Consider the following 23,063-nt stretch of genomic DNA (forward strand, 5'->3'; position numbering starts at 1 on the left):
CATATTTTTATAAAAAAAATTTTTAAAATGGCCGCCTTTAATTGCAATTAAATGGCAAAGTCAGGTGTAAAAATAGTCGAAATTGTCCTTATTTATTATATTTTGACTATCAAGCGACCGCTACATCCAGAACCTGTCGCCATATGATGTGCTATTAGTGACAAAGAAATAATTGGGCCTATATTTTTAAGAGAAATTTGTGATATCAGAGATCTACAGGACTTAAATCATTGTGCAGGACATAGGGTCTGCTGAAGATAAAAAGATTGCTTGATTGTTACTGGTTTAAACAAGATGGTTCACGACCTTACAGAACACAAGATATCTTTGAACAACTTAGAGAGTGTTTTGGTGATCGGATTATAGGTTTGGATGTGCCCAAGAAGACTGGCGGCGGAAATGATTTTACCTCCATATTTACCCGATTTCAACACCTGTGATTATTTTTTTGGGTTTATTTTAAGGATATGGTTTACATATCCAACCCTCAATCTATTGAAGAATTCACAAAAATGATTGAAAGTGAGATACGGGCCATACAGCAATATATGAAAGTACGGGTAACATCCAATTTTGTACACCCGACTTTGCCATTTAATTGCAATTAATGGCGGCCATTTTGAAAATTTATCTAATTAAAATATGTAATCCCATTTATCATATTTTATAATATTTTTTGTTAAAATAAAATATAATTAGTAGTTTTTGAAATAAGTGGTGTATTTTGAAAATAACTCCTGATGAGCCACCGTGTACAATATTTATACATATAATGTATGAATTGATAGTAGAGATAGTATTCGGTTAGAGATGTACTCAACTTTCAAACAATTGTTAGTTTTTATTAAATATCTGCCAAACCATAGATTCAGTTTAAAAATGACCAAAAATGGGTATAATTATAGATAATATTATACTCAATATTATAGTACTTGGTCATTTTTGAATTAATTAACAAATTAACTAGATAATAGTATCGACATAAAATAGTTGACTATTAGCTAGTTAATTTTATACACATTAATAATTTATTTTTTATTTATATTTAATTACAATTTACACTTTTTATAACTAACTTTATTTATTACAATTAATATAATAACTAAATAGCATTAACCGCGACATTCATCTACTCTAAATTATAATGTATTGCTATTTTTGGATAAATTACCAATTACAAGTTAGATTCAATTATAATAAATAAAAACAATTATATTTTTTTATTATTCAAAGTGTTTTATTTAGGTACTATAATTATTTAAAAATATAATTATAATAAAAAATATTCAATTGTATAAAATTAATAAATCTAAATTTAGTTCAATTTTGTAATAAATAAATGAATTTTACTATTATTTAATGTTTTTTATTCTACATTGTTTAATATGAGTTATTATTTGAAGGTATATTTAATGGTTAAGTAATTTTCAGAATTAAATTTATAAGATTTAACATAAAATAAAACAACTAAATTCTTATATAATACTTAAATCAAATCAAGCAATACGATTGTCTAAATAAAAAACTTTGTTTTTTAATTTATCATTTAGTATATACAGTAATTCTTTTGAAAAAATAATAAAAAAATTTCAAAAATAAAATTAACAAAAGTCTGTAAAAATTTAATGAATAGTCAAATGAATCGATGAACCTGTGTTTAGATTCAAACAATTGTGTCATTTTTTATCTATTTTTCGTTTATATATAAGTATAATTTATATATAAATAACTAACTAAATGACTAATAAAATCTTATTTAATATTTTGTCACGAAACTAACTAAATAATATTAAATATTTTAGTTTACATTTAAAAATAAATAATTACATTTTCGAAATTAAATATAAATTAATATAAATATAAAATAATATAAATATGATTTATATGTACTTTTTGTTTTTAATAGTTAATATTACCATAAATATGATGAATTGTCAAAAAAATAGACATGGATCTATTATAATTATAGGACATGGAGGTGGAGGAGGTGGTGGTGGACATTACCATCACGGAGGAGGACATAAACAAATAAGTAATTATTTTTGTAATAATTAAAATTTTTATTTACTATATTTTAAAAATATTTTAAATAACAATTTAGTCCCCATACCGATACCAATTCCAGTACATCATGGAGGAGGTGGTGGTGGTGGCCATTATCATCACGGGGGACACGAAGGGCATGGAGGACACGGAGGACATGGTGGACATGGTGGACATGGAGGGTATTATCTTACTTATTTTAATTTGTTATCAATTGATTAATTTTGATATGTTTTATATTTAGTCATGATTGGCGTCGATAAAGACAATAAATTTTAATGACAAAATTATTTTTTTTAATTACATAAATATTATTAAATAATATAATACTTATCTTTAAAAATTGTTTACAGTATAACTGTATTTTAAATTATTTCTAATTTTCAATTAATTAAGTTTATATTAAAATATAATAAACTATAATTTGTTATTTATTATATAAAATATATTGGGTATTGTTTAAAAGTAAAAATTTGTCAATAAAAATCAACTTTTATGTAAAATGTATAATAGTTTATTATTTATTTTAAAAATTAATTTTATTATAAATGACCAAATATATTTTGGTGATATCACTGAATACAAACTAATTTATATAATGCAAGTAAATATAAACTACTGTATTTTAATATGCTAATATAATAAAATCAATAGTTTAATCAAATAAATTGATACATAACAAACATGTTATTTTGTATTTTTACTTAAATTACTTCCATATATTTACTTTTATTATACTATACAGTATATCATACAGTGTATGAATATTGTTATATAAGAGAAAACAATTTTGCTTTATTTAGATGTAAATATAAAATATTGATAATATGTATTATTAAACAAGTTTTTATACAATTTTATAGATATTATTTTATAAAATAATATGTTCTAAAATTAATTTTATTTAAATTTAGTGAAAGTTATAAAGTAACAGTACAATTAATACTACAGTAACTTTCTAATATTGTTGCAAATTATTAATATTACTATTACAATATATACTAAATAATTATATATTATTTTTATATTATATAATAACAATAATAATCAAATACCGGCATACATGTATTACATTATTAAATCTACATAAAATATCATAAAATAAGAAAAATAATATGCATTGAGCCGTAAATTACAATATAATAAATAAGAGTAATTTTTTAAATCAAAAATCATATTTTGTATTCATATTCCGATTTTAACCAATATTTTTAAAAATTTTATTCTCTTTTCTTTTAAAATATATTCAATATATTTTTAAAATGAGTCGATTTTTTAATGTTATATTTTTTGTGTCGTGTTTAATATACTTTGTAAAGTGTCAATTAGGAAACCATGGATCAGATCACGATATTATCATAATAGGAGGTGGAGGCGGTGGTGGTGGTGGTGGTGGTCATCATCATCACCATCATTCAAAACAAATAAGTAAATTAAAACTATCTTTAAATATTTATATTTGTTATTAAATTTATAAATTTTTATTTATTTATATTAAATATAACAATTAGTTCCCATTCCTATACCAATTCCTGTACATCACGGAGGAGGTGGAAGTCATTATTATCATAAAGAAAGTGATATAAGTCACGGACACTTTGGACATCATTTTGGTGGTCATGAAGGCGGTGACGATCACGGAGGGTATGACTTGCAATGACATTACATTAACCAATAATTTGTAAACTATTTATCATTTCTTGCATTTCTAGTCATGGATGGCATCGTAAATAAATATTTATTTTTATATAGTCTTTTTAATATTTTATTTGTATCTATTTAATTGATATGATATAAAACATAACTAAAAATATTGTATTACTTTAAAAATGTATTTATTTTAATATAAAATTTAATTAAACTTTAAAATAAAATAAAACAATTTTTTACGTCTTAAATTTATTTTGTTAATTTGACGTTTTTAATATTTTCATAATTTAATTAATACAAAAATATTTTATTTTGAATGTATTTATGTATTTTAATGAATTATATTTAGGTGTCGACAAAATTAAGAATTTAGTATACATTTATCTGCTATTTCTTGATAATTTTTTTTTTATATTTTTTACTGCTTTAAAAAATAAACTAATATTTTTTAAGAATAAATGTATAATAATTATATATACTATTTCTTAATATTTTGTTAATAATTATATTACAAATATAATTTTAAAAATATATCAAATTAAACTAAGTTTTAAAATACCAAATACCAAATAATTCAAAAAATTGTTGTATTAATTAAATTAAATATAATTCTAAATTTTTAAAAAAGATATAAATAAATAAATTAATTCACGCATGAGTTGGTATACTCTATAGAGAAATAAGTAATAAAATAATAAAACAAAAAAATGTTTTATTTTGTGTTTAAATATATTTATAAATTTAATTAAAAATTTTGGACTGATGTCAATGACAATTAATGAAAAACATGATCAATAGACTATAACTATTGGTTTAATAAACTTCAATTAAAAGGGATGAAACTTATAATTTTTTTATATAATTACCAAAAATTATATAAAGAGTTGTAATATATAAGTGACATTGATTTCTATAGAAAATCTAAACACAAAATTAAATAATTTAAATCATATTTCGAGTTACAAGTGCTTAATAATACTGTAATAATAAAATGTCAAAATTAGACATTTTTGTAGTCATATTTATAATAAACGTTTTAACAACAATTAATTGTAGTCAAACTCCTCGAAAGAGACCAATATTTATATTCAATGGTCCGGCAGTACCCGGATATGGGATGCCTTATCCACAATTCAGAAGTAATGGTCTAATTTGTAGACATTGTTTTACACTAAACAAAATTTTTGAAAGTGGCAAAAAACTTTGCCCATTATATAATAAAATATTTATTATTGATTTAATAATATTTTTTAATTTTTATTGACAGATCCTGTTGTACTACCCGTCCCATACTATTCTAATCCAAATTTTGGAGCCTTTGGAGCCCCTGGTACTGGTATTGGTAGTGGTATTGGAGGTTTTGGTATTACTATACCATCTAATCTTTTAGACAAGTAATTTAAACTAAACTTTAATTTTAAACCTTATGTTAATTTTTAATATAATTTTATTATAGTTTTGATTGGATTTAACGAAAGACACATTTGATGTCAATTATATTGTTTTAAGTATAATACAAATAATCATATACAGTACATGTAGTAAAACTGTGGTCAATTATAATCTAAATTTAGTTTTTAATAATACAGTAAATTTGTATTTACAATACGGGTTTTTTTGAAAAGTGATAGTTTTTGTTTGAACTATTATAAGCAATATTATAAATTACATTAAATTTAACCATTTTGTAGTTATCATATACTTAAATCATTCATTATTTAAATTTATTTGTTTGTAAAAATTTTGTAAATTTTATTAATACCATAAATAAAGAAAATTGTTTGAATAATTGTTATGTTTATTCATTGCCAACTCCTGGTGTAAACTCAACAAAAACTTTTCCGAAACAAAAAGCTTCACAAACGCTATGGTTTGAGATCCTAATGGATCCAAAAATCGTTGTCTGAGTGGTAACTCCTTTACCATTTATACAAGCATTTGGATCAACCTTATTGAAGACCAACTTTTCAAACCTGGCACCGGCACACATACCCTGGTCTATTATGCCATCTTGTGTAAATATTAATTGACCTATATACATTTGTTAGATTTATAAATTTAGTATTTAAATAGATTAATCATAAACATATTATCAGATGAAACATACCTTTTACATGTGCTGTCATTGTATTGATATTATTAAGTATAAGCTGTTGTTGTTGACCATCACTTGTAGTCATATTGAATGATGTATTCATTTTCTTATAAATCCAATCATTACACGATATTTTGGTAGGAAATTGTTTGTAATAATTTAATTGTTTGATATTAGAATTATCATTGCATTTAAATTGTTGTATTAATGTCTCATTTGTTGCTATCATAGGAGTTAATACTATTGACAATTATAAATAAATTAACAAATTATATTAGTTTTAAAAATTAATTTAATCAATAAAATACATATTAATACAAACCGATATTAATGTCTTTTTCGGGAAACTTGGCCTCTGAGACAAAATAAGTGATAAAAAATATATAAACTGTTAATATTAAAAATCTATACATTTCTAATGTTAACTGTTAGATAAATTACTAAGAAAAATATGATAATTTTTACAGTATATTAGTTTAAATAATGAATAATCTCATTATCATAAAGCTTATTTTATACGACTAAATTTTTTAATAATTTGAAATAAAACAATTATGAACTAAATAATAGCAGACATTAGTTATTGACACAAATTATAATATCTAATTATTGTTATTCATAAACTTACAAGTTTAAATAACTTATTGTATAATATTTTGCAATTAAATAAATTTTTATTTTACTCATTTAATAACAATTTAAGTATTTGTATTTAGCATTAGTAAACATTGTGATTGTTTTAATTAATTTTTTTGTTAAATAGAAGACATGATATTCAAAGAAAACTATTATTATTAAGCAAAAGTTTTATAATAATATATTTTTATAGTACAGTAGAATAATGCTTATATATACTTGAAAATTAAAATAATAATAATAAAACTATTAAATAGGCTTAGATGATGAGGTCATATAAAATAATCTTGTTTATATTGTTTATAATTAATAAATCAGTTTATTATTGTGGGTCAAAAACTTTTTTTTTGTATAACTTTTATTACATAAACATTAGCAATGTTATATAGTTCAAATTGTATAAGTATAATATTGTATTTTAATAAATTTATATTATAAATAAAATACTGACTTACATATTATTAAATGACATATTTAAAATTATAAATTGTGCAATTTACATATATCAATTTTATATTATTTTATATTAAATACTATTTAGCATATGTTGGTCCTTAAATTAAAGAATAATTTAATAAAATTATTTTATTTCAAAAACACTATTTTTAAATATAGTATGAAAATTATATAAAATATTTTAGTTTTTAGTTCATTTGTTTATATAATTATTTTTTTTGTAATAGCAATGAATAGTTTATTAATGTTTATTATCAAAATTTTCTTTTTGACATTAAATTTTTGTTTTTTATTTAAATCTGCATTTTTAAATAAAACTTAATATTTTTACTGTATCATCATATTTTATCATACTTTGTGTCATCTAATATGGTATATAAAGATAAACATATTTTAAATATAAAATTATTATTAACAGAATATTATTATTATTATTATTGTAGCAAATAATTCATCAAATGTTAATAATATTTATTTTATTACAAATTAATGGCATTTATAATACAGAGAAAGATAGACAACAAGAAATATTTGTGAGAAAAAATGTTAATGACTTGACATTCAATGAGTGGAAAGATTTCAAACGTGGTATTAGACTAATGAAAGAGAAACACATCCGAAATCCATTGGGTTTTTACTTTCAGTCAAACATTCACGGGTGGAATGAATACGACGGTTCCGAAAGAGCCAACTATATCGCCGATGCCTTCAATTGGCACAAGTGTTCGCACGAACACTACTTCTTCCTTGTCTGGCATCGCATGTATGTCTACTTCTTTGAGCGCATCCTAAGACATGCCACTAATAATCCTAGATTTACACTTCCATATTGGGATTACACTGATCCGCGACAACGAGAAATACCCGAACCGTTTCGGGTTCCTAACAATGAAACATTAAATCCATTGTATGAAAGCAAACGATGCAAAAACATAAACGAAGGAAAGCCGTTAAATGCAGAAATAACTGATCCAATGCCAGCTTTGTTCAGCAAATTCTTTGCCGCAAACAAAAGCAATGAATTAAATGTTTGTCATTCATTAGGTGGCGGACGTATAGATAAACCATTATTTAGCGGTAACAGAGAAGGACTCCTTGAGCGTATACCTCACGATCGTATTCATATATATGTTGGGGGACCGGGAGGTTATATGGCTGACCTGTGCAATGCAGCCAGAGATCCTGTGTTTTGGATAAATCACGTCATGATTGATAGGATATGGGAATCATGGCTTACAATGGGTGGACAAAACCTGATGGAAGAACAGTATCTCAATCAAGGATTCAAGTTTTACAATGAATCGGGAATTTTGGACACTTATTATGTGCGGGACTTTCTTGACATTACAAAACTTAATTACAAATACGACTCATTAATCAAAATTGACCACAAAATAGAAGTGACTGAAAATGAAAATCCAAGACTTTATGTATCCGTCGATGAAAGCAAAACTCTTGATATAACTAACAAAAAGCGTTCAATTATTTTAAAAATCAAACAAAACTTTAAGTCATTATTTGAAAACATAGCAAAAGGAAAAGTACCAAAAAACAGGATTAGGTTTACTCTCCAGACAGTGATCGCTGGTTCACAAAGTGGTCTATTCTTTCAATTATACTTAAATTTGCCGAAAAACACGATGCCATACGAGGACAGACCTAATTTTTTGGGGACAATCGCCAATTTTCAGGCTAATTGTATCCCTCGTCAAAATAGAAAAGCAATGGGAATTACACACTGTTTTGACATAACTAACAATTTGTTTACAATCATACAAAATGATTACAACTATAACGGAGTACTTCCTAAATATTTTAATCTAACAATAGTTCCCAAATCATGTGATGATATCTATTATCCAGAAGACGATGAGTTTATTATTGAATTTGACAGGACTTTACTCATTCATTATTATCCATAATTAAAAGTTATCTTTAATTTATTTTCATTTAATCAAGTTTATACATATTTCTATAATTATTTGTCATTTAAAAATTAATTTTAATATCATTAATAAGTATGCATCTAATTTGTAATCCAATATTGTATATAAATAATATAATAACTAATAAAATTTAACAGTAATTTAATATTAACATAGATATAACCACAATAAAACTTATTAAAATTTTTAATTGTTTTTTCATTTAATTTATATATATATAATTAAATTCTTGTAATAATAATAGTAATACTAGTTGTTTAACAATATTTAGATTATTAATAATAAATTATTTGTTTCTGAAGTAATATTAATAAAATGATTGAGAAATTTTATGTGATTAGTTAATCATGTGTTTTGATTGCGGAAATAAATTCAAACATTAAATGTCTTCAAATATAAAAAGTTCACTTCTCTCAAAAACATATGTCATATTGAGAGCATTTATATTTATTTTTTAAAAGTTAAATAAACTCAGTTTTAAATTAAATTTTTATGTTTTACTAAAAAATTGGTGTCGATTTTTTGTCAATAAGATTTACAATTTTTTATTGTTTATTATTTTTGAAGTTTATTTTGATTTAAACTTAATTTACTAAAACAAACAATTGATTTTTTAAAGTTGTGTTCTATGCTTAAAGTTAGGCTACAATTTTTGTTTATGAATTAACTAACTTTAAAACTATTTTTTTTATTGAAAAAGCAATAATTAGCTAAAATACTTTTGTTAACGAAAATAGTTAACAGTAAAATGGTATATTTGTTATTTTAATATAAAACACAATTATATTGTAATTAAATAATTTTTTATTTTATAAAATAGATATTAAATTTACCATTAATTGCAATAATATGTATTTGGTTAGCAGAAGCTAAACTTTATGTTAGAAAAAATTATAAAGATTTGACATATAAAGAGTGGGAATTATTCAAGAGAGGAGTTGCTATTATGAAAGAGAGAGACACCCGAAACAAGTACGACCCGACGGGCTTTAACTTTCAGGCCAACATTCATGGATGGCCAGACTATGATGGCTCAGATAAAGCTAACAAAATAGCCGATAGTTTGAATTGGCATAAGTGTCAACACGAGTCATATTTTTTCCTAATTTGGCACCGAATGTATATATTTTTCTTTGAACGCATTTTAAGAAAAACCATCAATAGTTCCGACTTTGCACTGCCCTATTGGGATGTCTATGAGAAAGACTCCCGATCAATGCCTATACAGTTTCGGCAGCCGGCAGATAGCGGTAACCCATTGTATGTGAGTGAGAGATGTGCAAACATTAATGAAGGAAATTCAATTAGCGAAAGATTAATAGATCCCTATCCGGCCTTAAGCACCAATTTCTTCACAACACATAAACAAAATAATGAATTAAATATTTGTCATAGTTTTGGTGGCGGACGTATTGATAAACCACAGTTTGCATCGGATAGGGAGGGCCTACTCGAGCGTATACCACACGATAATGTACACCTGTTTGTTGGCGGTCCGCATGGATTTATGTCGGATTTGTGTAAATCATCGAGAGATCCAATCTTTTATTTACATCACAGCAACACTGACCGCATATGGGAGTCGTGGATGAAAGCCGGCGGCAAAAACATTATTGAACCTAAATATCTAAATCAAACGTTTGATTTTTACGACGAGACGGGAAAGTTGAAGAGCTATAGAGTGGCCGACTTTAATGTCGACTCAAAATCTTTGGGCTATACTTATGACTATTTGATTAATGCGGATAAAGTGAAGCCAACGCGTATTGATAGCCCTCAGCTATACGTACCGATCGATGAAAGAGAGGGACTGAATATAAATTACTACAAACGCTATATATCTTTAAGAGTTAAGCCCTATTGGAATGATTTCTTTATTAAGTATTTGACGGGAGAAATGAATGGATTGGATATTAAATTTACGCTACAATTTGATTTGGATTACTTGTCGCCAAACATTATATTTCAAATTTTCCTTAATTTAGATGAAAACACATATCCAGTGGACACTCACCCAAACTTTGTGGGAACAATGGTTACGTTTGCACCCAAATGCGTGCCGCGAATCAAAAGGGAAACCCTAGACATCAATAAGTGCTACGATATATCGGAACAAATGTATCGTATTTTAACAAATGAATACAACTTTAAAGGATATATTCCCGATGTCTTTAATTTAACATTTGTTCCCAAATATTGTGACAAAACGTTTTATCCAAAGAATACAGAAAATTTGGTCAGTTTTTTTCAAATACTTCTTGTCGTTCATAAAGAGGATGACTACTACAACCACAAGAATAACACATCAAACCTATTAACTGATCCATTGAAAGATAAAGAAGTGATTTGGAGTAGAACTATAAGTGCCATTCCTCACTACATACCCACACCTGTTATTAAAAAGCAAAATGCATTCAAAACACATAAATTAAAATTGTAAAATCTTAATAAATTATTTTACTTAAAGTTGATTAAAAAATAAACTATATCTAATTATTACTAATAGATTATATATTTTACTAATTATAATAAGTAAGTTTAAGTCTAATACAGTATCAAGAAAATAAAGTTTTTTAGTATTACTTACTATGCAATCATTAATGACAAAAATAATACAAAACTTATACAGTATTTGAATATTTTGCTGTTGAAAATCAACTTAGTTTTCTATACTATACTATGATATACCGGTTTATTGATTTAGTCTAATATTTCAAATAATTTATAGATTAAAAGTTATAGTTTTCATTATAGTACTAATAAATTAGGATCTGTGCAAATATTTGTTTAATTATACAGTATTTGTTATTATTGAATCAATGATCTAATTGTTTAGTAAGCAATAATGCATTTTTCCATTACAGTCATCATCAAAGCAATTGTATTAATATAATGTTTTAGTTAATGTTAACCTTAATACTATTAATAACTTATTTATTAACATTTATATAATACATTATAATATATAATAATTGTTTGACATATGGCTAAAAATGATTAATTACTGAAATAATACATTGAATACTGAATAATGAATTATTTATTTCTTTATGATAATAATTATTCAATGTTAATGAGTTATACTCTAAAAACTTTATAAAATTTTATAATTATGAAAATAAAAATTATTTCTCACATACTATTTATTATTTAATAGATTGAGTATTATACTGTATATTAAAATTGATTTTTTGATAATTTATCTGAAAATTAGATTTTAAATAAAGTTTTATAGTACAGTATTATCCAACAACWAATTAAATTTATTTATTTACAAGAGATCGTTAATTTTTTATACAATAGTGTGGTTCAAACATTTAAATAATTAATTTATATTTAATTAGTTTTCTAAACACTATAAATTATARATAAAAAATAAAACAAAATCAACAAAATTGTTCAACAAATACTATTTTTAATATACAGGTATTAAATATTATGTTCATTGACTGCAACAATAGTGTTATTATCATTGATGACCTCATTTGTATCATTGGCCCCACAATTGGCAGTACTATTATCGGTGCCGTTATTAGATGTAGTCGTGATAAGTGGTGAACAAATATTATCCATAGGAATGATAATCATGTTATCAATGAGTGATTTGTGTGATGTCTCGTATTGAAACTTCTTGTGGTACTGACGGGCGGCACATAAGCTGAAGCATATGACAAATATCATCAATACAAACACCGATAGTGTCAACGCCACCGCCATATTTGACACATGACCTGTTAGGTGATCAACAATCAAACATATCATACATTTAATTAATGTATTATTAATTATACATATATTGTATATTTTATTTATATTCAATAAGTTGTATACTAATTATATTTTCAATATTTAGAAATAGGGTTTCAATTAAACAAATCAGATAAACATATTTTTTGACCTAAAAATCTTTACTTTTTTTAATTTTTACAATAATGTTAGTATTGATCTGATTATAAGTCCATTCAACTAAATCTTTTATCTATTCTCACACACACACTCACACACACACWCACACACACACACACACACACACACACACACACACACACACACACACACACACACACACACACACACACACACACACACACACACACACACTCACTCACTCACTCACTCACTCACACACACACACACACACACACACTCACTCACTCACTCACTCACTCACTCACTCACTCACTCACACACACACACACACACACACACACACACACACACACACACACACACACACACACACTCACACACTCACTCACACACTCACTCACTCTTTTATTACAGTCTATAAGATTTCAGTCTATCATTAAATTACATTAAGATCTCATTTCATACAATAGATTGGCGTTAGTGTTGTCTCATATCATATACGAGTCATATGGTTGACGATCCTCTAAATCATTGAAGCCTTTAAAGGCATATCAAACATATAGATATGATTGTGTGCAAAAAAAATAATAATTTCACACAATATCTTAATGTATAATAATATGAATTAAACTTTAAATTTTGATTCAACTTAAACTTATAGTAAATATAATGTATTTGTCTAAACAATAGAGAGAAATGTGAAACAGAGCTGACATTTATATAACAGATTACTGTAATGTTGGCAAAGACTGTCTAACAATACAATACTGTACTCTAGTCTACCGTATAATCAATTACAGTGTAATCCAGAGGAGTGTCGGAGACGGCACTGACTATCAGTTTTTCAAACCTAAAGTCAAACTTTCTCAGCTAAATAAAGCATATTTTTGTGACATAAAAAAATATCACTAATTTTGTGTAATCTTTTGTGTCAAAAAATAATCAGTTGTGTTATATAATAACTATGTATACCTGTCATGGATCCGACCATATATGCCGGTGCCGTTTGCACTATAGTACACGAGAGCTGTACAGAACCTGAGATGTCATTATCGTCATCTCTAATAGAGATACACATCTTGTACTTATGATTAGGCATTAAGTTATTGATGGTATAGGAGCGCAGATAATGATTAACGGTAACGGTTTCGTATTTGGTTATATTAGTCGACAGATTATTGCTATCAATGCGATGATATAGTATCTGATACTCCGGGAACAGATTACGGGCCGTTCCGTTCCACACAAGTGTTACATAAGTCGAGGCAACGTTTATGGCAAACAAATGCAGATCTATATCATTGACCAACAGTTCCATCGATGAAAGTGCTATTCCGTGTCTGTTCTCAGCGATACACTTGTAGACACCCGAGTCTTTCGGTCGCAAATGAAAGATTCGCAAACTTCCCGGTGTTTTGAGCTGAATATGAATCTGATTTGACGTCTCGTTCAATACATCGCCTAAAGAAAGTATAGATTTATTGTTTTCATATTAAAGACAAAATGTTATGTCAACTGTAAATGGTTTTCAAACTTAATTATATTAATTAAAGTTAAGTAAAACAATACAAACAAATAAAACAAATAAAACAAAAATCTTAAACCAAAGGACAATCACAATGTAATTAATGTTTTAGTCTTTATTTATTTTGTTTTGCTTTTATTAAACAGAAAGATATATAGTAAAGAAAAATTAATTAAAACAAAAACTAACCGTTTGGCAGAACCCATATTATTTTAGGCACCGGTAGACCCAATGCCTTACATTGAAATACATGTCTGTCACCTATTTTCTTGTGTATCGTCACATTTGCTTTGCCTATCGTCACAATCTTTGGCGTACATTCTTGTGGTATTAAATTGTCTGTCAATTCAATTAACTTAATTTCCGACAAACTCTTTGGTTGAAAGCACTGCAAATTTTTGCCGTCAATTAATTCAATTTTACTACTGTTTGGATGTTTGAGGCACTGAAATAACAAAATACAAAATGAATTACTACTGTATATAAATTTACTATAAGTACTGTATWTATGGTACAGTTCTGTATAAAAACCACAACATTGTTAAGCCTTTATAACTTTTTGTTGGTTTGAATCTCTTTATAATTAATTATCTTAACATTCATAATACAGTGATATATACTGTACTTTTAGTATACAAAACTCTATTATAATAAATTGCATTACAAAATCCTATTATACATTTAAGATCAATGATAAGGTTTAGAGCCTAAAACTCATTATAAAACTAAGAAAATCGTTAATAATAAACACTTTTTATATAAATATATGTAATAAATAAAACTTAAGCTTAATATTACTTTTTTAACGATATATATTTTATATAAAAATGTAATCTTAAAAACACAAAAAAGCTTTCAAAGAATATGTGAGTAAATTGTTTGCAAACCTGATATAAGTATTGAATATTACAGTCACAAAGTATCGGATTTCCATCAAAAGTGACTTTAAGTTTATGTTTTGGATGAAACTGTTGGTCATTGAAGACGTAGTCAATTATGTCGTGTTGAAACGTTTTGAGACCACAATCGTGTAATTGGAGTGAATGAAGAAGTGGTAGTCCGAGGAAGGCCTGAGAGTCGATGTATTGAAGATTGGGATTGGAGTGTAGGATAATGTTGTTGATGTTTGGCAGATCCCAAAAGGCTCCCTTATCTATAAGTACTAATTGCTTACAATTAGCAACACTTATATGGTTGACAGGTATGTGTACAAAGTCTCCGGTAGACAACTGTTCCAATGGATTCGTGTCTATATTAATAGTGATAAGTCTTTTCAATGATTGCAATGCTGTCGACGGCACGCGGATTAAATGATTGTCATTGAGATACAGTTCCTCTAAAAGCTCTAAACCAACGAACGCGTTGTCATTAATACTAATTATTCTATTGCGGGAAAACACTAGTTTTCTAAGGCCTGTCAACGACGCGAATATGCCTCCCGTCAAGTGACTGATGCTATTGCCACCAACATTCAGCACCTGTATTCACATAAGGTATACCAATATATATTACACATCATACTGTAAGTAATGGTTTTGCATGTGGATATCCATTTATCTATGAGTAACACTATGTTTAGTCATTTATTATAACCATTTATTGCATTTCCCTTAAGTAGTAATACTTTTAATGGAAATATATTTGAATTTGATTTATGAAAAGTCTATTTAGAGTATATTTATAGTTATATTATATTAATGATATGATACATGTATTTTAATAGTTATTTGTTGTTACATTTATTGATATATTGGCTTCATATTTAAGTCCATTGTATTGATATATTGAAAACATACAGAATAACGTTGTATTTTGTTTCAAAATTATTATATTTATCATTTATATTATTTATTTCTACTAAAATTATTAAATATAACTTGTATAATTRTAAATAATATATTTATTATTAAAAATAATAAAATGCAAAAATATCAAATATATGTGATGTTTGTTGAAAATATGTATAGAAAAAACTTACGCTAAGATTAAGTATACTTTGAAAGAGCTCCAAATAAATGGACGACAACTGATTATTTTCAATGTTTAACTCCTTAAGCATATCCAAGCCATCAAAAGCGTGTTCATCAATGTATTTGATGTGACCATTGCTGAGGTCGAGTATTTCCAATCGCTTGAGTCCACGAAACACATCAGCAAATAGTGTACGGAATTTGTTATGAGATATATCTAATAGTTTGAGATGAGTTAGGTTTGCAAATGTTTGTCCTCTTCCTAAATGATTGATCTGATTGTGTGACAAATAAAGTTCTTGTAAGCGATCGAAGGCCGGCAACTGATCGTAAAGGTCTTCAATTAAATTATATGTTAATCCCAGTGACTCCGTATCAGTTGGTATTGATTTGGGCACTGATGTTATCGATTGAAACGAACAGTTGACTGCTTGAACCAACTCTCCTGACTATATGGATGCCACAGACCAGTCATTAATGAATAAAATAGGAAAATACATTTGAAAAGCATTGGAATGAGAGAGAAAATGGCAATAAGGGTTGGTTAGGTTGTGTCCATGTGTTTTGGAGATTAAGACAAAGAAAAGAAAACAAAAATTTATTGTTTTAGTCACAGGAAAACAATCTTTATATATATATATATATACTGTATATTGCTATATAACTATTGCTTATAGCGTTATTTTGTCATATATTATAACTAAATTATAACTTATTGCCTAACAGTTTGTTATTTATATTAAGATAAGACATACAAGACATACATATATAGATAACTGTAGGGAACAGAAGCATTGTTTGGGACACGAGATAGTGTTCGTCCAATTAGTCCTATGATTGTCATTAATCACTTCAGGTATGAGAGAAGGTGTAGCACATGAACCCAAATGAATGAATATTATGGCAAAAATGGTGTGAAACCAATGAACCAATTGCTTGATTGGCATTATTTATTACACATCAACTTATTTATATTTATTTACTTATTTATCATATGTAATGATATATAGTATACTTTATATATGTATATAGTGTGTGTCGACAATTAAATTTTAGGTCAATCGGATAACTCTAGAGTTGAGTCATTTAGACTTTACATTCAGTCGTTAAATGATTGATGTAATGGTAATCTTGTATTGGATTCTTGATTCTGACTTTTGCTGAATCTATAAAAATCAAACAAAGAATAAAAACAATAGGAATAAGAATAACACAAATATATAAACAAATTCAGAGAAAAGCAATTCTTTTATTTATATTGATTTTCTTTACAATTACTTCTACTGTTAACTATAACTCAGAAATACTGCAGTCATTTAAAATATTTTATACTATAAGTACTTAATATTATATCAAATAAAAACAACAAAAACTTCTTTTTTTGTATTACAAATAGTGTATTATGTTTTAACTAAAAATATATCATACTATGATCTATCTAATTATTTTTCTAAAATTGTAATATTTTATTTTTAACCAAAATTGCTTTAAAATTTAAAACATTCAAAAATAAATTAAATAAATAATTTTTAAATAATGTATACTGTTATTAGTCCTTTTTAAAACAATAATGTGTATAAATTATATACAATATATAAATATATATTTACATTTTTAATATAAATTTTTAATTTTGCAAAATTATAGATAGTAATTTATATTGTAATTTTAAACAAAATGAATTTTAATTATATATAATAAAATACAGTATTTATTATTAATTTTAAACAAGCAAATGTTGCTGTAGTTGTTACAGTAATATAATTTTTTTAGAAAAATCAACAAAATTAAAATCATTTTAAGTTTTAGAATTATATATTATAATTTAAAATTATATGATGTTTAATCAAATAATTTTTAATTAAACTCAAATTTTATATAATTATATTAATTGTTTATTTAATTTATTTTTCATTATACATTTTGTAAATTATATTAAAAATGAATTTTCATATGTATGTAAACATGATATTTTATTAATATTTTATTTGAAAATATTTGTATTTTGCGTGTGTTATGTCCAGAAAAATATTAGAATATATAAAATACAAAAATTAATTTGAAAATATATTATAATAATAATATCGATTTATTTAATGAAATCATCCACACATCACATATAAAAACATTTATGTCAATGAAATCTATATTTGATTAGTATTTACTTTCATTTGTGACTCCACTCCCTATTATAAGTCACACTATTCATAGCACTATAATTGCATAGACGAAGCATTGTATGTACTATTAGTTTCTGTCTTTATTTTATCGATACCTGCCATCCGTGTCATCACTTGACTATATGTCCTTTGAACACACACACAGCCCTTTGTAACTATAGGGTCGCCCAAAATAATAAGTTATATCATTTGAGTGAATGCAATATACAGTGTATTTTGTGTTATATTTAAGACATGTTTTGTGATCCATAGAAAAAGTTGCGATAAAAGCCTTCACGAGATTATTGAACCAATACTTTCACATATAAAGTGTCTGTTATGTACTCTTACTGTATATTATTTTCTATAAATAAAATCCGGATCTCAGACTTAGAGAAAAAGAGAAAAATGAAAGAAAGAGAGAGAGGATTACATAATGATAACCAACACTACTGTGAGCACTGATACCAATTTTACGACTGTTTGTGCATTACTGTAGAAAACTAATGCAACAAAAATGCACACTTATTTTGAGGATTTATTATATATATATATATATATCAATTATCACTATATATATAATTATCTAATTTTAATAGTTGACATTTTTAGTACTCTGTAGTTTTTTAATCAAATTATATAATTAAATGTAGTTTTATAGACCAGTTTATGAGTGTCACTGAACTATATATTAGTTAAAACCAATTGCTAAGTGTTTGTGCAAACAGTGCACTCCATATACCGATACATATACAGTACAAGCAATGTTAGTGTTGTTGTGTTTTGTTTTTATAAGTAATCAATCAATTATCCAATAATAGGCAGATATGAGAATACGATTGTTATTTTGGCACTAATTTAATAGCAACTCAGGACTCAATAAATATGTCATTTGATAAGTTCTAACGTAAATATCAGAAATAATTTTTTATTTTAATTATATATATTTTGTGTATTCAGTAGAATCATAGTTTAAAATAAGTTTTATTTCAAGGTCAATTTTCAATGTATTTTTAAAAATTTGATTGATTTATATATATGTTTCAATTATTTTATAATATTAAATAATATTTTTGTAAACTCAATGGCAATAAATTGAAAATAGAGATTTTAATATATTTTATGAATTTTTTAATTGAAAATGATTTTATAATAATTTAAACAGTAAACACTTTAAGTATCTTTGACTTATCATATTATGATATATGAATCTAAAAATTATTTCAATATCACATATTATTTCAAAGTTACAGCAATTTGAAACATTTCAAACAATATCTCTTCCGGTTACACTATAAAYAACATTTTTATATCAATATAAACATTTAATTTTGTATAAAATAATATGCAAATAGCTATGACAAAAATCTGAGCTAATTTTTTCAATTTTCCTCGAATACGCCTAGGTCATTTGTGCTCATAAATTTTGGTATTAGTTTTTAACGCATAATTTAAACATTTACCAAGTTTATATACATTTCAATTGATTATAATTATTATATTAAGTACATGTTATGTCATTTTTATTGAATAAATAGTAAGAATAACAGTTATATGATCTTAGAATTAATATATTTTTTGATTAGAGTATATATAAATTAATTAAAATAATATAAATATTCATAAAATAAATAAATTGAAAATGCTTAGAAATTTTTACACTAAATTTTGTGTTTAAACTTATATATACATAAATTATATACCATATTTTAAATGTTTTTTTTTTGTCAAACCTCCAGAAAAATTTTACAGTCATTTATGTTAAATGTTTTAAATGACATTTTACGCACAAAATAAAACATTAAATGATATTTCAATACAATATAATTTTTTCCATTTATAGTCATTAAAGTTTAATTAAATGATTTATGACATTATAATCAATTTGTTGCAATTTTTGGTTAAATATTACACTACTGTTGCCCTGTATTTCACTGTTGATTGATTTGTATGTGGAGTGAAGTGTAAAAACAAAATTTTTTATTGAATTGAATTTTGTATTTTAGTTTTATCTAACATTTTTGTGTTTCGTGAATAAAATTTTGTTTAGAAATGACTTTTATTTGATTTATAGTCAAAAAATCGTCAGCCGTTTTACGGTTTGAAGAGTTTGTTGTGATTTAAGCATTGATTTTATAATAAAATAATAGAAACTGAGAAAAAAGAGATTGAAAGACAACTTAAATTGAATATATTATAAAACAAATAAATAAAATAAAATTTTTATATAATAAAAATTTTGGAAACAAAATAAATCACTAACAGATATCACTACTACTAATACTACTATAATTTATTAGACACAATATAAGTATCTTTGACTAATACATGATTAGAATAAAACTTTTTTTATGTCTATTATTTAGTATTTCATTTATATTATTCTTTAAAAGACAAGTTATCATCAAAATGTCTTAACAGTTACAATATGAGAGTCCTATTGTCTCAACTCATGTAAAACAGACTTCAATTTATTTAAGCGAAAAGCATTGACAATACAATGCAATGCAATTGTAGATTACATAATATAATGTATTTATGGATATGTGTAGTGAACTTTGTATTTCTGATGTGATGTACTGTTTCGTACCATAGTATGTATATTATGTATGGAAAGGGAGGAAAATTGCAAAAAAAACTTGTTATTCATGAATATGTTTTAGTCAGTTGGTGTGTATCTGTCGTGTCATTGCATTAGTGCTCGCAATGCACTTAACAAACATTCAATGCTGTTATGGATTGCATTTTGAGATCAATAAATGAGTGCAAAGAGTGTAAAGGAAATCACAAATTTTATCACAAATCGATTGATAACATGTACGCCAATAGACCCGTTGGGAGATCACACCAAACACTACAACACCAACATATAAATACATTAAACCATTGCTTATTTTATACTTCAATTAACGGCATTCAATCACATAGTCTCAAACAAAAACTCATTTTATCTGTTAAAGAGTTTTATAGACAAAATGTTTTCCAAAAAACACAATTTAATAGTTAACGATACTTACCTTAAATTGAATTCAATATTTCAATAGTACAACAATATTCCTAACTATTATTTCTGGTCAATCTCTAGTATTTATTTTAAATATAATATTATGTATACTATAATATATAAACTATTATATTATATATTTATTATAATATTATATACTTAATATTCTTTTAATGATTAGCTAAGTAAACAATATAATATATTTATAAAGATAAACTTGATACAATATATTAATATTTTATATTTAATAATATGTATATTAACAATAAAATTTTACATTAGTGGGAGATTCACATATTACGTTYGCACTAGGGGGGGGGTTCGACCAAGCGAACTTTTGCGAAGAACTATTTATATGCAAAAAATTGCAAACATAGGGGGAGGGGGTCTATATTTCTTAAAAAGTGCAAACGTAATAAGGGAATCTCCCCTTATCATAACATAAATTATCAATAATATAAAACTAAGTTGTAAATTTTTATAATTTGTTTATGAAATCGTAAATTATGCTTTAAAAAGTAAATTTATTTCTGTGTTTAAAACCATTTATAATAAACATCATTTATAATAAAAACAATTTAGTTTGAGTTTAAAATACATTAGTTTTTTTAAAAACTTATTTTAAAAAATTCAAATTAAGATTAAATAGTTAAACAATTCTGCTTTTATTTAAAAACAAAAAGCGATTAACTATTGGCATAATAAAAATTGTTTTTATAGTCACTATTGAAATAACAATATAAACTTTTAAAAATAGATTAAAAGTCTTCAAAAAAGTTAATTTATGTTTTCTAATTAGTTGAATGTAATATATATACAATATATATATATATATGTCATTTATATTAATTTTAAATTTTGTTGGCAATTACACAATTTATATTATATAATATACTATCGATTATTTTGGACTCATTTTCAAATATATTTTGGTTTAAAATTATACTGGATGAATAGTATTATACTTTATTTAATATAATGTACACACAATATAATACTGTATTGTACTGTACTGTATATACAGTAAAATCAAACTTAAAATTGAGTTTTTTTGAAAAAATGATGTTTCGCTGCAATACATTGTTGTCTAACGGGAAATCTGAAACCTTTATGCTTTATATTCAATATTCAATATAACTTGATATTCATATACTAGAATATCACTAAATATAATATATTGTATGATATTTACAGTATGTATTCAAAATTTACTTAAAATCAATAATGCATTTTTTTACAAATACCATATAAGGATAACTATACGATAGCATATAAAAAAGTAAGGTATCTTTACATGGCTAAACCAAATAATAGTTTTATATATTGTATTTATATAATGTATATTATACGATATATATTGTACAAAAATATTATACAACTTAAATTTATGTAACAAAAAAATATGAATGAATTATTCACATATGAATAAAATAAAAAGTGTTACATCAGTAAAGAGTCGTCTATTTATATGATATACTTTTATGTTTTATGATTACAAAGTAGTAAAAAACAATTTTTAATACAAAAAACATATCACAGAAATCATATAATATGCACAAAAATCCATTTATATACCGTATATAATACACTATATTTTATATTATAACATTTGCATCAATGTTTAATTTTGACTAAATTTTTTATATTAAGTGTAATTCAAATAAAAAAATATTTTGTTGTATTTTATCGATTTGTTTACATTTAATTGC

At 24.9% G+C, this 23,063-nt stretch overlaps 4 protein-coding genes across 4 annotated transcripts; 3 read left to right on the forward strand and 1 right to left on the reverse strand.

Annotated features, from left to right (window-relative positions):
- The first annotated feature begins 879 nt into the window (after positions 1-879).
- Positions 880-5,091, forward strand: LOC128961601 (uncharacterized). The gene is made up of 7 exons (XM_054307853.1): positions 880-893; positions 1,947-2,032; positions 2,102-2,225; positions 2,958-2,962; positions 3,555-3,687; positions 4,750-4,847; positions 4,961-5,091. Exons 1-7 carry the CDS (start codon positions 880-882, stop codon positions 5,089-5,091), a joined length of 591 nt encoding a protein of 196 aa, XP_054163828.1.
- A 2,109-nt stretch (positions 5,092-7,200) lies between these two features.
- Positions 7,201-8,802, forward strand: LOC128961602 (uncharacterized). Its single transcript, XM_054307854.1, has 2 exons — positions 7,201-7,252; positions 7,324-8,802. Exons 1-2 carry the CDS (start codon positions 7,250-7,252, stop codon positions 8,800-8,802), a joined length of 1,482 nt encoding a protein of 493 aa, XP_054163829.1. The 5' UTR covers positions 7,201-7,249.
- A 970-nt stretch (positions 8,803-9,772) lies between these two features.
- LOC128961603 (uncharacterized) lies at positions 9,773-11,266 on the forward strand. Its single transcript, XM_054307855.1, has one exon. The coding sequence runs from the start codon at positions 9,773-9,775 to the stop codon at positions 11,264-11,266; it is 1,494 nt and encodes a 497-aa protein (XP_054163830.1).
- Positions 11,267-12,255: 989 nt separating this feature from the next.
- LOC128961604 (leucine-rich repeat neuronal protein 1-like) lies at positions 12,256-17,138 on the reverse strand. The gene is made up of 6 exons (XM_054307856.1): positions 16,956-17,138; positions 16,200-16,640; positions 15,109-15,699; positions 14,411-14,666; positions 13,669-14,157; positions 12,256-12,557 (listed from the first exon to the last, which is right to left on the reverse strand). The coding sequence occupies exons 1-6, from the start codon at positions 17,136-17,138 to the stop codon at positions 12,256-12,258; spliced, it is 2,262 nt and encodes a 753-aa protein (XP_054163831.1).
- Between the last annotated feature and the right edge of the window lie 5,925 nt (positions 17,139-23,063).

Source organism: Oppia nitens, unplaced genomic scaffold, assembly GCF_028296485.1.
Source record: "Oppia nitens isolate AA-2021 unplaced genomic scaffold, nextdenovo-longstitch-racon4-pilon3 scaffold5_pilon_pilon_pilon, whole genome shotgun sequence".
Lineage (NCBI taxonomy): Eukaryota > Metazoa > Arthropoda > Arachnida > Sarcoptiformes > Oppiidae > Oppia > Oppia nitens.

Bases quoted from the DNA above. Each gene is read 5' to 3' on its own strand.
- LOC128961604 (XM_054307856.1), bottom strand. From the start codon at position 17,138: ATGCCAATCAAGCAATTGGTTCATTGGTTTCACACCATTTTTGCCATA. The intron at 14,667-15,108 runs GTTTGCAAACAA...TTGTTATTTCAG, and splicing joins ATATTCAATACTTATATCAG to TGCCTCAAACATCCAAACAG. The intron at 14,158-14,410 runs GTTAGTTTTTGT...TACTTTCTTTAG, and splicing joins AATATGGGTTCTGCCAAACG to GCGATGTATTGAACGAGACG.
- LOC128961601 (XM_054307853.1), top strand. The intron at 2,033-2,101 runs GTAATTATTTTT...ATAACAATTTAG, and splicing joins AGGAGGACATAAACAAATAA to TCCCCATACCGATACCAATT. The intron at 3,688-4,749 runs GTATGACTTGCA...AATTAATTGTAG, and splicing joins GGCGGTGACGATCACGGAGG to TCAAACTCCTCGAAAGAGAC.
- LOC128961603 (XM_054307855.1), top strand. From the start codon at position 9,773: ATGAAAGAGAGAGACACCCGAAACAAGTACGACCCGACGGGCTTTAAC.